The sequence below is a fragment of the Xiphophorus couchianus genome, chromosome 7, assembly GCF_001444195.1.
Source record: "Xiphophorus couchianus chromosome 7, X_couchianus-1.0, whole genome shotgun sequence".
Lineage (NCBI taxonomy): Eukaryota > Metazoa > Chordata > Actinopteri > Cyprinodontiformes > Poeciliidae > Xiphophorus > Xiphophorus couchianus.
The window spans coordinates 25,721,915-25,743,369 of record NC_040234.1 but is presented as its reverse complement, the minus strand read 5'-3'; the positions used below and the strand labels follow the sequence as shown (position 1 = coordinate 25,743,369).

At 39.6% G+C, this 21,455-nt stretch overlaps 2 protein-coding genes across 2 annotated transcripts; one reads left to right on the top strand and one right to left on the bottom strand.

Moving 5' to 3' along the window:
• Positions 1 to 1,932: 1,932 nt before the first annotated feature.
• On the bottom strand, positions 1,933 to 3,188 carry LOC114147591 (uncharacterized). The gene is made up of 2 exons (XM_028022068.1): positions 2,845 to 3,188; positions 1,933 to 2,554 (listed from the first exon to the last, which is right to left on the bottom strand). Exons 1-2 carry the CDS (start codon positions 3,066 to 3,068, stop codon positions 2,095 to 2,097), a joined length of 684 nt encoding a protein of 227 aa, XP_027877869.1. The 5' UTR covers positions 3,069 to 3,188; the 3' UTR covers positions 1,933 to 2,094.
• A 5,543-nt stretch (positions 3,189 to 8,731) lies between these two features.
• On the top strand, positions 8,732 to 20,680 carry tspan4b (tetraspanin 4b). Its single transcript, XM_028024041.1, has 8 exons — positions 8,732 to 9,054; positions 13,637 to 13,706; positions 13,956 to 14,147; positions 14,335 to 14,409; positions 15,678 to 15,773; positions 15,972 to 16,085; positions 17,294 to 17,377; positions 19,238 to 20,680. Exons 2-8 carry the CDS (start codon positions 13,638 to 13,640, stop codon positions 19,304 to 19,306), a joined length of 699 nt encoding a protein of 232 aa, XP_027879842.1. The 5' UTR covers positions 8,732 to 9,054; position 13,637; the 3' UTR covers positions 19,307 to 20,680.
• The last annotated feature ends 775 nt before the right edge of the window (positions 20,681 to 21,455 follow it).

Genomic DNA, 21,455 nt, shown 5'->3' with positions numbered 1-21,455 from the left:
TAAAAGGATTTTGACTTTGTAGTTGAGAATCAATTTGAGAGACCAGTCCATTCATTCATTTGAATTGAAATAAATGGATGGATGGATGGATGGATGGATGGATGGAAGGAAGGAAGGAAGGAAGGAAGGAAGGAAGGAAGGAAGGAAGGAAGGAAGGAAGGAAGGAAGGAAGGAAGGAAGGAAGGAAGGAGGGAGGGAGGAAGGAAGGAAGGAAGGAAGGAAGGAAGGAAGGAAGGAAGGAAGGAAGGAAGGAAGGAAGGAAGGAAGGAAGGAAGGAAGGAAGGAAGGAAGGAAGGAAGGAAGGAAGGAAGGAAGGAAGGAAGGAGATTTGAAACCTGCTGTTTCAATAAAACTCTCTTCATTGATCCGTGCTGAAGACTAAGACATGGGTGTTGCTTGGCAACTTGGATCTTCAGCTGACTCAGTAGATTTTCTGTGGTACAGAGATCTGAAGACAGGCTAGGTAACTCCTTCGTCGTCACGGAAATCGTCTGACATCCATTCATCTGATGTCAGGTTTTTATGTCACATTCATACTGGAAGATTCATCTACATTCCATCATCATTGTTCTGACTAAGTTATAAAGTTCCTGTTCAGTATTTTGTGTTTTCTGTTCCTGTTTAGCAGTCCTATAACAGAAGAGCCTCATGTTTCCTTCTGCTGTGTTTGTTTGTGCTGTTCTTCTGGTCAGACTCAGTATTTCTCTTCCATCAAACCCGGTGGGTCCAGATGAAGACCCACAGTGTGATCTGATCATCAATATATCTCATGCATGATGGAAATTTCAATGTTCACTGGGAAACTTACAATGCGCCTCTGGCTTGTCATGGTGTCACTGGTGAGATTGTGGTCCGACCAGAAGTTTCCCTTTTGCTGTTGTTGGCCAACTTAAAACTTTTATCACTCAAATGCTTTTTTTTTTTTTTTTACATAATTTTTTTTTACTTTTTTGTGGAAAAAGTTTACATTTTTGCGAGCAAAGATACAAAATCAACAGATAAAATTTAATTGAATAAAAACAATAAATTCATAAACCTGTTACGACTCCTAATTTGATGCGAACAGATCATTGCTTCCCTACTCTGTCATTGTTTTCAGACGATATAAGCCAAATTATGTGACTTGAACGCTGATATATATTTGCTTTGTAATTCATGTTGTGATTTTATTTCTTTTATTTTTTTGACTAATTCCTTTTACTAAAAGGAATCAGTAAAGCTCATATTGGACAGGATTAAGGTCTATCTCTCTTGCTTCCAGTATTTTCAAAAATCAAAGCTAAATAACAGATTCTCTTCACTCATTTTTTACAAATCTTTGCAAACAAATGTGTTTAAATGAAAGAGAATCATTTATTTCCTCTGTTGGTGTTCTAATTGTATTGAATTGGAGTAGACATTCAGGCAGAGGACATGTAGGGCAGCAGAGTAAACACGGCCAGCTGGGGCTCAGGTTACCGTTTCATCACTGTTTCTCTTATGGATGAACTCAGATTGCTGACGTTCCCCTTCAGCGTCTGCATGTGTTTATGTGAAGCTGCTAACATTGCAAGAAGCCTCTGTCACGTTCTATTCATGGCCAGCTTGGCACCGTTCCACAAACATGCCTTTAATCATTGGCTCAAACACGGAACTAACAAATTTGATTGGCTAAGACTCACTGTGTCACTGTTTGATTTCTAATCATGCTAACATTACATCAGCCTGATCAATTCTATTACAGTGTTTTATGATCTAAAGTTGTAAACGTCTGTCCTGCAGTAGGTTGTGTTTTCGGGATCTCTGTCCAGAATTGGTTGAGAATCGGGTTTGATTCTCTGGCTATGCTAAATACAACAAAATTTTTTTTTAAAGTTATGTTTGATATGTAGCATTTTTATATCAAGTGAAGGTAACACAGTTACTTGACTAGAAAGCACATAATACTGCCCCTTTAACACATTTGATTTTCGTCATTTATTTTAATTTTAACACTTTCAAAATATTACAAAATATATTTAAAATAAGCTTTCGAGATATCAATTTAAACTTGACTCATAGTTTAGTCCTTTTGTGGATGTCATTAGAAACGTGTTCCACTTTGTGTCTGTAGCCTCAGTCTTTATGCTCCTGCTCTGTGTCGTCATTTTTAATGGGGAATTCCAGCGACGTCCTGTAGCGGATGGGCACCTGCTGCTCCTCGCTGATTGGCTGCTGGGCCACGGGGGCGTGGATCCGAAGCTGCCCGCCATCCATTAGAGAGCAGGAGAGCCCTGACAGGTCCAGGTGAGCGGGCAGATCTATTCTCTGCATGAATCCCATGTGGGATGAAGCCGAGGAGGAGAAAGAGGAAGAGGAAGAGGAGGAGGAGGAGGACTGGCTGTCCTCTGCTCCGGCCTGCTTCATGGCCACCACCGCCAGACTTCGGCCTTCCAGTTTGACGGTGATGTCCCCGGGGGCATAACCCCGGGCATCTAGGGTCACCAGAAGGTCGCCGTTGTCGCTGGTCTGCTGTGCGTCTCGGTGCAGCTCTGTGCTGACTGCCTCTGTCTGCTGCTCTCTGTCTTCACTCAGTCTAGGAAAACCGAACACCAGGGTCAGATGGACTTCAGCTCTATTTCAATTCACATTATTTATACCATGCCGATTCACAACAAACGCCATCTCAAGGCATTTTGCCAAAAAAATAAATGACTTTAATTCAGTCATGCATACATTCCAACTATTTATCAAACAGTACACTATGCTCAATGAGTTACTCGAAGTAGTTTAAAAAGTTTCTGTCTAAGGCCTTCCACTCAAACGTCTACAGGTTTGAACAAATAAGGGATAAGATGGACTGAGGGTCTTAAATCTAGTGCCTACCTTTTCAGTGTGGAGGAAATGACAGGAAACTGGGCCAGTTTGAGCAGCTGTGGTCCAGCATGGAGCTCCCTGAGGAGGCTCTCAGCCAGGCCGGCTCTCCGGCTGAAGAAGTTCTGCTGCAGGGAGGACAGAGCTTCATGACGCAGCGGCCAGAGGATTCCCTCCTGACTGAGGAACGGGTCATCAGCCAGCAGGCTGCTCAAAGCTGCGTACTGGGTCATCATCACTGTTCGGCTAAACAGATCCTGACTCCAGGTTTCAAGAAAGAAAGAAAGTCAGCTTCTGTTTGCTTCAAGTAGGTATTTCAGACTCCTCAGCTGCCTTGGTGTAAATTTACCCCTGGTCTCAGATCAGCTATATACCCCAGCCTGGAGCCGGGGCCCTCCCACTGAGCTATTTACACCCCATGAGCTCAGCTCAGCTCAGCCAGGTCAGGAATGCCCTGCTACTCATCAAAAAGCTAAAGACAGCTCATGCTCAGCATCTACTGCTGTGTATGTGGGCAGCTGTGAAAAGAAGATTTCCTATTTCTGGGGGATTCCCTAAGCAGCCTGCTGTCACACACCTGCTTTCTGTCATTCCTAAGAAGTGACACAACTAAACCATGAGAGTGAGCCGAGGATTACACGTGAGGAAGACAGGAAGACAGGGAGTGAAGATAAGCACAAGGTCCAAATAACCAGTCAGTGTTTGTTTATACTGTTGTCATTTTATTTATATGAGATATGAGGCTTAAACTCATAATGTGTTTTACCACAAATCTTCATAATCTGAATATTGTTAAAAATTATTTCTTTAAGGAGCAGTATTATGTGTTTTCCAGCCATTTTATAGCATAATCAAGTAACAACGTTACCTTAAAAATGCTAAATATGTCAAATGTGACTTAAAAGGATTTTGACTTTGTAGTTGAGAATCAATTTGAGAGACCAGTCCATTCATTCATTTGAATTGAAATAAATGGATGGATGGATGGATGGATGGATGGATGGATGGATGGATGGAAGGAAGGAAGGAAGGAAGGAAGGAAGGAAGGAAGGAAGGAAGGAAGGAAGGAAGGAAGGAAGGAAGGAAGGAAGGAAGGAAGGAAGGAAGGAGGGAAGGAAGGAAGGAAGGAAGGAAGGAAGGAAGGAAGGAAGGAAGGAAGGAAGGAAGGAAGGAAGGAAGGAAGGAAGGAAGGAAGGAAGGAAGGAAGGAAGGAAGGAAGGAAGGAAGGAAGGAAAGAAGGAGATTTGAAACCTGCTGTTTCAATAAAACTCTCTTCATTGATCCGTGCTGAAGACTAAGACATGGGTGTTGCTTGGCAACTTGGATCTTCAGCTGACTCAGTAGATTTTCTGTGGTACAGAGATCTGAAGACAGGCTAGGTAACTCCTTCGTCGTCACGGAAATCGTCTGACATCCATTCATCTGATGTCAGGTTTTTATGTCACATTCATACTGGAAGATTCATCTACATTCCATCATCATTGTTCTGACTAAGTTATAAAGTTCCTGTTCAGTATTTTGTGTTTTCTGTTCCTGTTTAGCAGTCCTATAACAGAAGAGCCTCATGTTTCCTTCTGCTGTGTTTGTTTGTGCTGTTCTTCTGGTCAGACTCAGTATTTCTCTTCCATCAAACCCGGTGGGTCCAGATGAAGACCCACAGTGTGATCTGATCATCAATATATCTCATGCATGATGGAAATTTCAATGTTCACTGGGAAACTTACAATGCGCCTCTGGCTTGTCATGGTGTCACTGGTGAGATTGTGGTCCGACCAGAAGTTTCCCTTTTGCTGTTGTTGGCCAACTTAAAACTTTTATCACTCAAATGCTTTTTTTTTTTTTTTTTACATAATTTTTTTTTACTTTTTTGTGGAAAAAGTTTACATTTTTGCGAGCAAAGATACAAAATCAACAGATAAAATTTAATTGAATAAAAACAATAAATTCATAAACCTGTTACGACTCCTAATTTGATGCGAACAGATCATTGCTTCCCTACTCTGTCATTGTTTTCAGACGATATAAGCCAAATTATGTGACTTGAACGCTGATATATATTTGCTTTGTAATTCATGTTGTGATTTTATTTCTTTTATTTTTTTGACTAATTCCTTTTACTAAAAGGAATCAGTAAAGCTCATATTGGACAGGATTAAGGTCTATCTCTCTTGCTTCCAGTATTTTCAAAAATCAAAGCTAAATAACAGATTCTCTTCACTCATTTTTTACAAATCTTTGCAAACAAATGTGTTTAAATGAAAGAGAATCATTTATTTCCTCTGTTGGTGTTCTAATTGTATTGAATTGGAGTAGACATTCAGGCAGAGGACATGTAGGGCAGCAGAGTAAACACGGCCAGCTGGGGCTCAGGTTACCGTTTCATCACTGTTTCTCTTATGGATGAACTCAGATTGCTGACGTTCCCCTTCAGCGTCTGCATGTGTTTATGTGAAGCTGCTAACATTGCAAGAAGCCTCTGTCACGTTCTATTCATGGCCAGCTTGGCACCGTTCCACAAACATGCCTTTAATCATTGGCTCAAACACGGAACTAACAAATTTGATTGGCTAAGACTCACTGTGTCACTGTTTGATTTCTAATCATGCTAACATTACATCAGCCTGATCAATTCTATTACAGTGTTTTATGATCTAAAGTTGTAAACGTCTGTCCTGCAGTAGGTTGTGTTTTCGGGATCTCTGTCCAGAATTGGTTGAGAATCGGGTTTGATTCTCTGGCTATGCTAAATACAACAAAATCTCTTCCTTTCCATTTCAAATTAATACAGTTCAAATTGTGAGGAAGACGCTGGAGAAACTCAGCCCCAAGGAGCCGTCATGCTACCATAAAAATAAGTTTGTCTATGAACCAGAGGAGGCCAGAGACGGAAATAGAAGAGATATTCATGACGACTGCCATTTCTCAGTTATAAAGCTCTTATTACATCAACCTGTGTAGTCAGGTTTGAAATGAAGTTTGCTCTCATCCAAGTAGTATTTTTATATTAGCAAATATATACAAGACCGCATGGAAAAGCACGTACCCTCCAAAAGATTTTTTCTTTTTATAAATTTTTGCTTTTGGTTATACTTAAAAGTTTCATAACCATCCATCCATCCATCCATCCATCCATCCATCCATCTTCTTCCGCTTATCCGAGGTCGGGTCGCAGGGGTAGCAGCTTCAGAAGGGAGGCCCAGACTTCCCTCTCCCCGGCCACTTCTTCCAGCTCTTCCGGGGGAATCCCGAGGCGTTCCCAGGCCAGCAGAGACATCGTCCCTCCAGCGTGTCCTGGGTCTTCCCCGGGGCCTCCTCCCGGTGGGACGTGCCTGGAACACTTCACCAGGGAGGCGTCCAGGAGGTATCCTGACCAGATGCCCGAGCCACCTCAACTGGCTCCTCTCGATGTGAAGGAGCAGCGGCTCTACTCTGAGTCCCTCCCAGATGACGGAGTTTCATATCATTCATCAAATATCAGATATAGATAACCTAAGAAAATAAAATTTTTAAACGGGGTTTTATTATTTGTGTAGCACATTGGAGCGACTGAGCATCACACCAGGATGTTTTCACCAGGGGGAGGAAATGAAGCAACACTCAGGGAACAGTGATCAGTGGAAAACACCTGATGATTGTGAAGAGCAGAAGCTCTGAGAGTTTTCAAATCTATCTTGAAAATATCTTTAAAAAACGGCTCAGATATGTAAACATTAACTGTGTGACTCTGTATGTTTGTCTACTGTGATTAGGAAGCGATTTGAAAAGTATTTTCTGATCTGTTTTATTATTGTATATAAATGTTTGTAATCTGTCAAGGAACAGCAGATGTGAATTATCTAATTTGGTACAGGGGACTTTTCTGTTTGAGCTGTACAATGTTCCTCTCTAAGTAAGGTTTATTACCACTAATATAAAAATTGTTTAAAAACAAAAGAACAAAAGAAAAGGGGGAAAAAAACTAAGGCACACAGCCCAGAAAAGCACCAAGCGTCTGGTACCAGGGAGCAGTCGGTTTGTTCCTTGGAAAGCCAATCAGCCGCATCGTAACCAGCAGTGTTATTCCTGGAAGCAATGATCTGTGGGGGAAAAAAAACTGTACTGAACTGTGTTTACTTGCACAGCCGGCCCCAGCATCCACCTGCATCGCTGCATACAGGATTTTAACAGGAACTGCTTCAAACTGTACCACCTAGTTTTCCTCATTTTACATAATTACAGAGTAGGCTCACCTCCTTCTGCATTTTGTTTTATTTTGCGATAGAGGATTCATTTTTGTTCTAAGGTCTGAAAAATAGAAACACGTTTTAGCTTAATTTGTTAGGATTTTAAGGTAAAACATTTTATGTAGAAAATTGTTTTTTACTGAGCGAGGCAACTCTAATCTTGTAGCAGCGGGGGCAAACATGGCTCTGTGGATGGAACAGTGGCTGATGAGGCTGATGACGTGCAGGGGGGCCGCAGTTCACCGGGATCAGAGCTGCAGGACCAGCGGCTCCAAGGCGCCCTCTGGTGGGGAACTGTGAGGTCTGAACCCCCACACAGACTCCTAAAAAAAACATGAAATAAAATTAAAACTGAACATAAAAATCACAGTAAAACTTGAATATAAAACAATACATATATCCACTGTATGACAAATGAATGAAAAAAAGCTTCTGAAACCCATCAGAATTCATGAGAAGAAGAAACTGTAATTTTTATATTATGATTTTGTGAAAAGTGCATTTCAGTACCACTCACCACACCGTGGCCTGCTTACTGACTGAACTGTAGAAGAACCCGTGATGTTCACAGGTTCATCAGTCAGGATGTTTGTAATGAAAACTCAAAGATGAGACAAGTAAAAGGCACCAGGGTGAAGTGAAGAAAATCCTTCCTGCACAGACGTGAAAAAGTCACAAAGTCAGAAGTAGAGGACTGGAATGGAAATCACAGGGAGCTAAACGGGAGAATCTGGCAATATGCTGCAGAAAGTGGCTGGAATGGTCAGATTGTGTTCAGCAGGCCTGTTTGATCAGAGCAGACATGTTTTTATGATTCTGAAAGATTGTTAGATCAGCCAAGTCCAAACATGGTTTGATTTTTACTCAACAGAAGATGTTTAGCTTCTGTTGAGTGAAATCCAGACTCCACATCACTTACATTAGTCCAAGGCTATAGATGAGTTTTGGAGTGAATGTGAAATGAACCAAAACTGTAGACAATCCTCTGACTCATTTAGGTTCTTACTGTCAGCAGCCTGGATACAGAACTAAAATACATTGTCTATGACTGATGAATATGTAATTTATTAAATGTTACAACATTTTCTGATATATTTTCAGTTTTGCTAAGGTGACAAATGTTGGTGTTCAACTCGCCAGAGTTCAGTCTAACAGTGATCTTCTCCTCATCTACCCAAAGCTCCGTGTTTTCTGGTCCCATGATGTCATCCTCAGCTTTTTATTTTCCTGAATCATGAAAAGAATAAATTTCAAAGGTTTTAATAGATGTGGGTTAAAATGTAATCCTCCGTGAGATCCAGGAGAGTTTACAATTTGGGTTTGAAATGAGTTGAAATAAAATGGCTTAAAACATAAAATCCCTCAAATACAGTGCTAGTTTTAGATTATGGGACATAATCTGTTGTTTGGCCAGGAAGCGGACCAGCCTGTGTGTTCCGCTGTGTCAGAATGTACTTTAGTTCTGATGTTTGCCGAGTCGTGTCACTGAAATGGAGGAAACAGGCAACTGACCTCAGATTTCTGGAACAAAGAAGCGAAAAATGGAATTTGAAAGACATACTAAGAGCTGGAGTCTGTTGCCCAAGGAGGGAGCAGCAGTATGAAAAAAACAAAAAAAAAATGGTAGAGGGAGGGATCCGGAGTGGGACGGGCAACAACACACACATCTGGAAAACATTGAGGAGAAAGAGAAAGAGTGGAAGAAGGTGGGAGGGACAAAGTTGTAAGTCTGTGAGAAGAAAGGCACTAAACATACGGTGAACCTTTTAGCATCTAATTATGTTTAAATTCCAAGTCTGCAGAAAAACAGGTTAACTAGTAAAAACAGGCAGACTGTGTTTACCCAGGAAGGAGGAAAAGAGGAGCAAGAAAAGCTGACTGAGGCGCCTGGCCGGTTCAGAAACCAGATCCAGGACGTTTGTCAAGCTAACAAAGCGTCAAGGAGTTCGGCTTTAAGAGGAGAGGGACAAGAACCGAGAGAAGACAGAGTCATCTTCAGGTAAAGACAAACTCCAGGTTCCACTTTACAGATAGAAAAAAAACTTCCAAACTTAGGATTTTAAATAGATACTTTATGATGTCATAACGTTGTTTCATTTTTGCTTCTTACATTAATTACTGAGATCTGAGTCCTGATCAAGTCAAACACTGAATATTCGGTCTAATACACAGCCTGGACCCCTGAGGGACGGTGAGGGCCTCTGCTGGGGTGGGGAGGCCGAGGTGGGGTCACCACCCAGACACTCAGTCACAGTGATAAAACCCTCTGAGCTTGTTGTAGAGTTCCTGAAGCTGGATGGTAATGCCCACATGGAGGTCAGGAGTTCCTGTTTTCAGCTCAACATGAAACGACTTTGATAAAGAGACGACTATATGAGATTGTTAGATAATATGTTGTAATGATAAAATCTCAACCAGGATTATAATGCCTTGCAAAAGTATTCACACCACAAATTTAAGAGCATTCTATTGATATGTTACATGTAAGACCAACACAAGTTGGTAGATAATCGTGACATGAAAGAAAAATTAAACACTGTTTGCCATTTGGGGAAAAAAAAAAGGTGCACATGTGTCTTAACCCCGATTCATCCCAAGTCCACACTTTACAGAATCACAGTTGACTGCAAATAAATCCAGCAGATCCAGAAACCTCGACCAGATTTGCACAGATTGAATTACTTGCTGGTAAGATCAAACCTGAAAGGAGAGCATCTGTTAGTGTAGGTCTGAATTTAGCTGTGGACTTTGACTGGACTGCTGTAACCCATGAGCAAGTCTTGATCTAAATGGTTCCACTGCATCTGGAGGTTTAGGTGGCTGAACCTCAGACAGCTTTGCTTCCAGGATTGTTCCTTCTTTACCTCGCTCTGACCAACAGCATCCCACAACATGATGCTGGGAAGGATGCCTTCAGAGGGAAGTGCAGGGTTACATTTCCTGCTGTCTCCTATGAAGGACTTGTGGACTGTCCAAACTGGACATCTTTTAACAACTGATGCAGCTCTTTCTTCAGGAATTTTATTACAAGAAACTTTTAGATTGCCTGGCTTTCAGTAGATTCCTGTTCCTACCTCAGCTTTGGATTTCTGATGCTCAGAGTCACAATGTGCCTCTTAGCCATTTCATTGATTCCTGATCACCTGTCCAGTCAGTGCAGATGGACGTCTGTGTCCTGGTAGGTCAGCAGCTGGTCCATCCCGTCTTCATGTCCAGATGAAGGACTGGTCAGGCTCTGGAATGTTGCTGTAGAACCTGACTCTGCTCTGTTGTAGCTTTGAATTGATTTTATGTGTTTTGTATGTAAAGCACCTATAATGGTTCAGTAATGGTTCAGTATTGTTTCAGTATTGGTTCAGTTATGGTTCAGTATTGATTCAGTATTGATTCAGTATTGATTCAGTATTGATTCAGTATTGGTTCAGTATTGGTTCAGTTATGGTTCAGTATTGGTTCAGTATTGGTTCAGTAATGGTTCAGTATTGACTCAGTATTGGTTCAGTTATGGTTCAGTATTGGTTCAGTATTGGTTCAGTTATGGTTCAGTATTGGTTCAGTATTGGTTCAGTTATGGTTCAGTATTGATTCAGTATTGGTTCAGTATTGGTTCAGTTATGGTTCAGTATTGATTCAGTGTTGGTTCAGTTATGGTTCAGTATTGGTTCAGTATTGGTTCAGTATTGGTTCAGTTATGGTTCAGTATTGATTCAGTGTTGGTTCAGTTATGGTTCAGTATTGGTTCAGTATTGGTTCAGTATTGGTTCAGTAATGCTCTCAATCAAACCTCAGAGGCCAGAGAATAAATTAAAGATGGGTGACATGTGTCTATAATCATGTGAAGACAGACGGTGAGTACGTTGGAGTTTATTTTGTGCATCAGAAGAAACAGAACTGAATACTTAATGAATGCTCAACTCACTTTTCAGATTCTTATTTCCCAAAAAAGGAAAAAACATGTTCCATTTCCTTTTACTTCACAATTACACACAACTTGGTTTAAAATGAAAGAAAAATAAAACGCTCAAAGGCTATGAATATTCGAATAAATACAAATATAATAGTTTTATGACGTTTAAAAGAAGGATTGGATTAAGACACCAGCTGAAAGTTGGTTTTGTTGTATTTCTCAGATCAGGAATGCTGCAGTCAGTTTTCATGAAGCTGTTCTATTTGGAATCATAGCTGCTTATCACTGCTGCCATTTTGGATTTTCCTGTTCATGACTCAGATTTGACTCCTCAAGGCTACGCTGAGCTTCATCAGCTATGCTACGGTTACATCCTGCTCCAACTCCTGATCCTAAGGGTTTTTTCAAGCAAAGGGTTTTTACTTTGTGGAGAAATGATCCGAGGAAGATGCTGTAAGTGACAGAAGACATGGGAAATGCCTTCAGCAGTATAATTAGGGCTATTGAGCTGGGGAGGGAATTTCCTTCCTGTCAGCAGTTAGACTTCCTGTGTAGGGTGGCTGGAAGGACAATTCAGATTGGGCTTGGAGTGGAAACGTGCTCATGCACACACAAGGGCGTAAATCCTATCTCATTATTGGGGGGGACCATAAACAGGAACATTTCTTAAGACCAATTTTGGGGGGGTCGGCGAAGTTACAGTGAAATGTAATGTAAGATGCGGTTTAAAAAGTTTTTAAACCGCATCTTACATTGTTACACTGCACATTCAAGCTGCAGGACCAAAAATGACTAGTAATGCACATCAAACGTGTTTTTCTCAGTAAACAAACTGTTGAGAAGTAAAACTAAAATTCAAATGTTGCTTCTATGCGAGTTTTGTTCAGTCTGACTGATCTAATCTCTGCTACACCTTTACAAAAAACTAAGGTTCTAAATAAAAAAGCTTTAATGAATAACTGCTCTTAATAAAATTCCTCATTAATATTGATTTATTGAAATGGATCCCAGTACAAGTTATGGGCTATTTAAATTATAACTTGTTCAGTTGCTTTATTTTTAAGCCTTTTTTAGTTTTGTCATGTCCTGAATGACTGAAAACAAACAAGTAGATAAAAATAAATATCTGGGGAGTATCATAACTTAAACATAACATTTAAAGCACCAGGGTTTATATAGAAAAATATTCATTTTTTGTGTGTGTGATTTTAAAGGCTCTACATTGAAGACAGAGAAATAAAATCATAACTTTCTGTTTTTTCTATCTGTTCTCTCTTCTGTTCTCGGCTCCCTCACACAGAGCTGTTGGTCACTTGCTCAGCCCGTCCCTCCCGTATCAAACTTCTAATTAAATAAAAGTTAAAGAATCTCAATATGAATGAGATGTTTTCTACCTTTGACACAAAAGCTTAAATCTATGAAAGCAGTGTAGCAGTTTTGCTAATGAGGCAGCTTATCATGATTCAGCCAAACTGCAGTTTGATTTTTATTGTTAATGTGTTTCACTCTATTGAGCAGTGAATGTAAATGAAAGATTTACATGTCTTTTGCTTTAAGTATTTCCTTACTGGAGGGTTGTTATTTGTGCAGCTAACAGCTAACAGCTAACAGCTAACAGCTAACTCCTCACTTCAGGAGCCGTTCAGCGCTGCTGTTGCTCCTCCTCCACTTTGCACTGAACCATTGTTCTAATAATGGTGGTGGGGGGGGGGGGCTAAAAGTTAATTCTTATTTTTTTCTGAGATAAATGGCAGATTTAATTTGGTGTTTTTTTGTATATTTTGTCTTTTCATATTGATATTATTTAGATGCAAACGTTTCTTCAATTATTGTTTTTGGGGGCGACAATTCTAGACGTTTCCAAGATTGGGGGGTCCGGACCCCTCACAATCCCCCAAGATTTATGCCTATGTGCACACAAACACATAATTACATATATTTATACTCAGTGATTAAAGTTTAATGAGGATTTTAAAATATGTTCTGTGTTTTCTGTTGAAACGTGCTCTGGTCATGGATAGATGGTGAGAGGAGTTTAAAAAGACTTGCTCAAAATAAAATGAGTGAACATGAACTCAAAGGAAAACCTTCAATATAGCATACGATGTATTCTGTTCTAAAATGTATATTGTGATTTCAGGCTATTATAATAATCAAAAAGATAACAGATTGTTTTCTAAATTGGAAAACAAGAGTTGTTACCACTCAAGAAGCATATGTCAGTGTTTTCAGCTGTGATCATCCACACAGTGAAAGAAAATAATGATGGATTTTAAATCTTTCCACAGCCTGGGTTCATAAGCTCAACAAGTTCAATCATATCCAACTTCAGCTTCCTTCCCTGAGCTCAGCTCAATTCCTCCAATACAACAAAATACATTACAGTCACATTTACATTCAAACCCAAATACAGAAAAATTCAAGTTATATTCAGTTAATCCAGTGATTCCATTTAAAGAACAATGTCAGCAGCCAATCCTGCTGGTTCTGCATCTGGAAGCAAAGTGAATGCATTCCCTATAGGAGAGATATTTTGTGTTATTATTCATCCTGATATATTTTTTAAAATCTTAATTATCATCCTGACTCTACAAATTATTTATTTAATATTATGCAAAAACAGAAGTGCATGTACCCTGCAGTGAAGCTGTTGGTCTGTCTGTCTGTCTTGCAGGATGTCTGTGTCTCAGCGGTGCCTCTGCTGCGTTAAATACTTGATGTTTGTCTTCAATCTTATCTTCTGGGTCAGTATTTTCACCGATCAGTCACAAGCTGCTGATCTTATTTTCATATGTTTGAATTTTCTAAGCAAAATTGTAAAAATAAATAAATTACTAACAATAATAATAAGAGAAAGTGTTACAGTACCGTCTGGACTCTTCATTTATTGTTGTGTCTGAAATGGAAGATAATTAGTCATTTATGTTTCCTCTGGTGTTGATCCTGCTTTGACTTTACCCTTTGACCTTTGACCTTTGACCTTTGCCTTAAAGCTGGGAGGATGTGGCTTGTTCGGCGTTGGGATCTGGCTGTCCTTCACGCAGGCAGAGTTTTCCTCTCTGCCCTTGTCCTTCCCATCACTCTCAGCTGCCAATCTGCTGCTGGTTGCTGGTGGCATCACCATGGTAACAGGATTCCTGGGTTGCCTCGGGGCTCTAAAAGAGCAGCGCTGTCTTTTGTGCACTGTAAGAACACTACATTTAAAAATAAATAAATAAAAAAGAACTTAAAAAAATGTTTTTCATGGAAGAATTTGAGCATTTACATAATTATGGAGATACTATAGAGACAGAGAACACCGTGTTATAAAGGGCGGCTTTAAATTCAGAGTCTAACCTTTGACCCCAACATGTGCTCTTCTCTGTTTTGCAGTTCTTTGTGATCCTGTTGATTCTGGTCCTGACAGAGATCACCGTGGTTCTGGTTTTATACTACCTCCATGACCAGGTGAGCTCAGCCTCCAATCTGCACCAAGAGAACAAAAACAAACCCAAACAAACAGGAGAAGAAGATATGTCTGCTCAGGTTTACAGATAGACTTTATTTTATGCATTAATTATACTCTGACTAATTTCATCACATATTGGAACCTTCTGTGAAGATTAAGACTATCTGATTGTTTTGATATTTGACGCCTTCAAGCTGCTGTGGACGTCTGGCCTCTCTGCAGCGACAGGCTTTTTAAACCCAGACACCTTCAGGCGTCACCTGAGTGGCAGCCAGACGTTTCCACCCGTCATAACCTGAGTCTGAATGCAGCTGTTGAGGATTAATAGAGAACACCAGAGAACGGGCAGCGTCATGGAAACCAAGCAGCAGGTCAGGGTGGGCATAGTGGAGGTTTATTCAGAGTTAGGTTCTACCACAACCCAGACCTCTGATCAGTTTGTCATCTGAACATGGAGGGAGGATGGACCAGAAACTGCAGTGAGAGGTGGTAATATGAACGATTGAGTGTAAATGCCTACAACACTTATCAGACTTATATTTATTAAAATTTTGAAAGCATTGTGTTGTTTTTAAAATTGTATCATACAGTATACACACAGTGGAGTCCAAACGGTTTGCCACAAGAGACAAAACTGGCAAATTTAAAATACGGTTGGGCCACAAAATTAACTAAAAATACAAAAATGTTTGAAACATTTTATTTTGTTTGTTTGATTTCTGTCTTTTTTTTTAGTTATACCTTTTGAACAAAAAATATGAAATCTGTATATTACAAATCCAAAACATAAAAAGGGTTCTGGACTGTTGCCTTATTTAAAAAAAAATAAAATAAAATCAGACAATTTAAACATTTTTGAGGTCTTTAATTGGTTTGTGTTTTGTTGGGGTTTTTTTTATTTTTAACCATTCTTGATTTGTGGTCAGGGGCCGAGCAAAATCCTTTCTAGGGCCACAAATGGACCTCGGGCCACACTTTGGACACCCTTACATAGCATAACTCCAAATGAAATACTCTGAAGTCTCACTGTTTCATGACAAAGTTTAAGGGGTAGGAATACTGTTGGAAGGTCATGCATGTCGTCCCGTGTTGTCCTTGTGTCAGTGAAGCTACAGCTGTTCTGCTAATCTAATCCCAGTTAGAGCAGTGAGTTACTGGTCAGGGATATGAGCATAATGTAACAGTAACATGAGGAAGCTGAGGTGTGAGTCAAACCGGTGAACTATTGTCTCAATAGGTAACTATGAATCTTTCTGTCTTTTCTCAGGTGGAGTCACATGCCAAGGGGGACTTAAAGGAAGGCATGAAGAAATATAATTCAGAACATGAACTTAAAAAATCCTGGGACAATGTGCAGAAGATGGTACGCATGAACTCTCCCATGACTCTCTCAGAACCACTTGCATGCTAAGGTTTTCAGGACATCAGATATCAGGCATAGCTTACCAACTTTAATGCTTGAAAAAATGTAATGATAGATAAGCAGAACCAGCCTGCCAAACAGAAGTAATGTAAAGTTGCAGAGAGGACTCACTCTCCTCCTTTATGTCTCTGTGTGCAGTTCAAATGCTGTGGCGTCAACAACTCCACAGACTGGCATGAAGTGCTGAACGGAACGCTGCCCTCTTCCTGCTGCCCCGGCGCTGACAGAGACCAGTGCACTGGATGGAGTGAGGTTGGTCTGTCGCTCAGTTCTGTAGGGAACATTTGGAGCACCAAACATTTCCCAAACATGTCTGGGTTGGTTCTCTGTCATGGAAGCTAAATGTGCTCCAGATGCCCGAATTTGTTTGTGCACCACAAGTATTTGCTGACAGTAACCACAGGAAAACCTTTCTACTGTTGAACCAGGATTGCCTACATTTCACTAGAGCTCAGAGTGAGGTGGGGGTCAGAGTGAGATGGGGGTCGCTGGAGGGGGCTAATCACTGCTGCACTAGAATCACTAGAATGTTTTCCTGTCACTGACAGGGGAGAGTCAGTGGCAATAAAGTGGGAGGAACAGATTTAAGCCAGAAAAGACTTTCATTTCACACAGGAGAGAAAATAAAAGTCAGCCGCAGTTTGGCTACGCTGATATTTAAAGCTGCGGCATGTCACTTGTATAAAAAAAAAAAAACATGTTTTTTACATATTTATTCAAACTGTCACCATGTTGTGACACTATGGTAAGAGACAGATAATATGTGAAAAGATGGATCCCCTCCACCTCCTGCCTGTGCTGCTCTTGCCGTCTGAAGGAATGCACAGACCAAAAACAACCAATCAGAGTCAGGAGGAGGGGCTTAGCGCAGGCAATCATCCCCATGTACTAGCTAGGAGCTCAATCTTTTCACAGATTTCTGTGGTCTACATATCAGGTAGGCTTCATGCAGCAGTGACTAGACTAGAATGTTTTCCTGTTGATGTCCAGGACTTTCTAGGAAATAAATGTTGAACTAGATCAGGGGTGCTCAAGGTGGGTGCTGGAGGGCCAGCATCCTGCATGTTTTACTTCTCTCCCTGGTGGTAGTAAAAACCTTTTCACCATGTCAGTGTTCTTCTTAGGCCTTCTACCGAGCCATCATTTGATCCAGGTGCGTTAAACCAGGGAGAGAACTAAAACATGCAGGATGCCGGCCCCCAAGGACCCACTTTGGGAACCACTGAGCTAGATGCATTGTCTAGGAAAACTGATTCATGTTGATCAAAGATGCACATGAACATTTTGCTGTTTGGGGAACGCATTATTACCATTCCACCCAGAGAAACTGCCCTGAATGGAAAAGCAGTTTTTAAGACCAGCTCCTGTTGTTCATGCATGTGCTGACCTCAGTCCTCTACCTCTGACCTGCTGTCACTCATCAGTCTCCTCTACATGTTGTGTGTGAATGTTTGCAACAGGGGTGCTTTGCGAAGGCCAAAAACTGGCTGAGTGACAACATCCAGCCCGTCCTGGTGTTTGGAGTGTGCATCGGTGTTGTACAGGTACTTTATCTCTCTGTCCTCATCATTTGAACAACTGAGTTGAAATTAACAACTGTTTCAGTCTGTTTAGCCAAGAAAAGCTGAACTCCAGCATATGAAGATTCTTGGTCCCCGGTTATCTCATTTTAATTTTGCATGAAGATACTTAAAGTGAAACTCGCAACAAAATCCAATTTTATTTATTTATTTTTTGCTGATAAACTGTCTAAACAAGTTATTTAGAGTTCATCTTCATGGTTCTGTGGGAATTGCTGCTTTGCTCCCTTGTGCTGCCACTGAGTAGTCCAAACAATTTCCTGCAGAATTTTGGATGTCCTGCACAAAACTGTCAGAAAATTGTCAGTGTGGATTATAAGGTCCCTCTTGAAAATGAGATCTAGATCTCAACGGGGTTTACCTGGTTAAATAAAGGAATATATATAATATATATAAGGAGAATGCAAAACTTCATTCGCTTGAAGACTGTGTAAGAAATCTGCCAAGAATTTCCTGTTTATTCCGACAAACACAATGCCCTCAAAACGGCGCTGAGAAGCTAGAAGTGCTTCAGTCAGCCCATTCCCGAGCTGAAAATGTTGCAGTTTCAAAGATATTTTTTCATTTTTTTCTATTTTCCATTGTTATATTGAACTTTAAAAATGCTACGTAAGCCTAGAACATTTTGACTTGACAGAATACTAATTCAAGATATCAGTAATGTCATCCTGACTAGACAGAATGTTAATTTAAGTTATATTAAATAGAAAGGCTGTGTAAGATAAAGACTTTTCTAAAATACCTTAAAAGGAATTTTGACTTGTCAAAATTACAATCCTAGATATGTCTAATTTAATTTTAAGATATCTGGAATTTAATTTGCACTTGTCAAATCTATTTTACTACTATCTAAAAATACATTTAAGATATTGTGGTATCATTCAAGATATCTTGAATTAGAATTATGACTAGTCAAAACTAAAAACGAGATATCTTGAATTTACTTTATGACTAGTCATAAGTTAATTGTAGTTATTGGAGGTGTGCCGATCGATCCTCCTGTGTTCTGCAGAATTACTCAGCTCAGTCAGAACCAGAACAAAACAGCCATGTTCTCAGGAAGTTTTGATTTAGTAGCTCAGGATTGTTTATTTTGATGCAGCCTGTGTTTGACATTGTTTTGAATGTTTCCTCTTTTTACTTGACATTATTGGATATATGCAGTGTTATGAGATTTATTTAATTTATGTATAAATTAGGCTGTTGAGAGCCTTACTGTTAAATATTGCTTTACTGATTGCAGGTTTTTCAGTTGTCCTTTTGACTGAGTAGCTGCTGTATTGTGCCTGCAAATATTTTTGCATGTTTTATGTCTAAATTAGGTAAATTTATTACCAGATCATTTTTAAAATTTCGCCAGATCATATAGTATCATTTATACCTAACATGAAAAATGAACATCCAGTCCAGGCGATCGGCCTCATGGGTGATCGGTATCGGAATTGGAAGCAAAAAACCTGATCGGAGCATAGTAGATATATGAAATACTTGGTTCTGATTGGTAAAGTATTTACTCCAGTTTTATTTGGTAAAATATAAACATGTTTTTTGTTGTTGTTCTTATTGTTTGCTTAATTTTTAATAGTCTTTGTAACCATGTTCCTTTCACTGAATGTATAAAAGGCAGAGCGGTGAATAACATGTCATTCTAGCAGTGATCAATGTTAGCTTGATCATTGAGCACAATTTATAAGTCCCACTAGTTTTCTGACTTTGGGTTCAGAACATGAAGTTGGGATCAAATAGAGCATTTAGTGAGTTTCAGTGTTAGACTGATAAAGATGCAGCGCTGCTCTCTGACCATGCGACTCGTCCTCTCGACAGATTTTGGCCCTGGTGTTCTCCATGCAGATGTACTGTCAAATTCTCTACGCTGAGAAGAACCTGGACTAACAGCAGCAGTCCGGCTCACGTGGGCCTGAGCTGAATCGTCTGGAAGGAGGAACTCCAGCGGCTGCAGGGGGCGCTGTGCTGGTGAAGGAGGGGAAACGGACGGATTTGAAATGCTCTGAGGTGACAGGGTCCCAGTGATTCCAATGCAACTTTTTTCTGTTAAAGTGTGTTTGTGACATATTAAGGATGTATGTCGCTTCAAAAATCACTTTTTTAAAATCATTCATTTGAACATATATATATATCCAACCACAATATAAAGTATGTAACTTTATATTTTCCAGCAAATAAAACAATATCAGAATTTGATTGGTTATCATGGTTAATTGTATACATTATCAATCATTTTCAAAATGCTGCCTAATAGTTACCTTTGATTGCTGTGTTACATTCTTCTTCTTGTGTGTAAACTCCACTAAATTAAGTTTCTGTCATTATGGCACCGTGGATGCAGCTTAATGCTGCTCTAGTTCACCGTCTAGTTTGTATATTGCAGATCTATAGAGCAGCTGGAGGGAAAACCCACTTCCTTTTAAGCCTTCTGCTAATTCTGTGGCGTTTGGTGCAACCTCAGTTGGCTCATCCTCCTGACCCTGTGCTGCATTTAAAAACGGCATTGCTGAACAAAAGGAGTTTTCTAAGTGTTGATTTTATCTGTGGAAATGTGACAGAAAAATGCCACTGAAGTCTTCCTTCTGAACAACAGTTCAGCTCTCCGGTTAGAATCAAGAACAGGCAAAAATAACGTTATCTCATGAGTATTTAGGTATAAACTCTGGAATTCATCACAAGTAACTGGAAGTGCAATATCATTATGCAGTGTAATCTGATTCTTTACAGGTTGAGCAACACTCAGTCTCACACTACAAGCTGCTTCTGTGAGATTCAAACTGAATTAGGGTGATTGTAAGTTTTGTATCTGTTCACATTGTATTGGTCAGACTCCAGAAGTTACAGTATAATTCTGACTGATAAAACATGTTAAGATTATTTAGCACAAAATTACCTTTTCATTTCAATGAAGTGATACTGAGTTTGTTCATTAAAAGCAAATCAATTTGAGGAACTTGTGAATATTTGGTTTCTTATGTTGTGCAACTAGAATCAGTTTGTCTGAATGACATGTGATGTATTAGAAGAATTTGTCTTCAGATGTTTAAATTGACGGACAAGGGAATGTTTTTTAGAGAAATTACTTTTTTGTTGTAGAAATTATGTTTCTGTATGATTTATTTCTCGATGTTTGAGTATAAAAGTCAAATAACCTGGAAGAAAAATATTATGAATGGAGTAAAAACTGTTATATCATCATCATAAAGTAAAACCTATACAACTGTCTCTGTCCATTATTAAAAAACATCAAGTCTTTCTACACTCACTGACTGCTTTATTATTCACCTGCATGTTAACTCAAGCAGCAAATCACATAGCAACAACTTTATGACTTACAGAAGTACAAGCTTAGCAAAAAATGAGGAAGAAAAGCTGTTTCAGTGACTTTGAACTGTTGATACCAGAGAAACATTTTGACCAGAAACGGCTCCTCTACTCATTTTCTCACACCCTCATTTCTCTGTCTCTCCCACCACCAGGAAACATGAGACTTAGGCCATAACTGACAAACTGTTTCCAACACTTTGTTCAATCAGGACCAACTGCAGCAGTCCTGAAGGCAAAAACATGTTCAACCCAAGACTAGCGAGTGGTAATAAGTTATAACACATTACAATCTTAGCAGGTAATATATTATGACTTTATTAACATATGTTGAATATATTACCAGATATAATTTTTCAACCACACACCTCTCTTTTGATAAGAAAATGTCAGCTTTTTTAATTAATCCCATGAAATTTTATTTCCTCTCCACAGTTGAGTTTTTTGCAGCAGGGCTGCTGGACGGTTCCTCTGGTGTTTTTCTACTTTTCCATTTCTAGCTTGAGGAGTAAAGCAACGTGATACATTTGACTGATAGCCAATCAAAGACGACCATGGTAAACGTTGTTTTTCTGAGTTCCCCTCTATTTCTATCTTGATCTCCATCTTCAATAAGTTGTCAGGACAATCTTGTAAAATAGATCTTTGACTTTGAGGAGTTTTGTCCTGGTAAAACAAAGATTGAAGAAGTTATTTTAACTTATATTTTGTA

Coding starts and splice junctions, on each gene's coding strand:
- LOC114147591 (XM_028022068.1), bottom strand. CDS start 3,068: ATGATGACCCAGTACGCAGCTTTGAGCAGCCTGCTGGCTGATGACCCG. Junction 2,555..2,844: donor ATTTCCTCCACACTGAAAAG/GTAGGCACTAGA, acceptor CGGTTTTCCTAG/ACTGAGTGAAGACAGAGAGC.
- tspan4b (XM_028024041.1), top strand. CDS start 13,638: ATGTCTGTGTCTCAGCGGTGCCTCTGCTGCGTTAAATACTTGATGTTT. Junction 14,148..14,334: donor AGCGCTGTCTTTTGTGCACT/GTAAGAACACTA, acceptor TCTGTTTTGCAG/TTCTTTGTGATCCTGTTGAT. Junction 17,378..19,237: donor TGTGCATCGGTGTTGTACAG/GTACTTTATCTC, acceptor TCCTCTCGACAG/ATTTTGGCCCTGGTGTTCTC.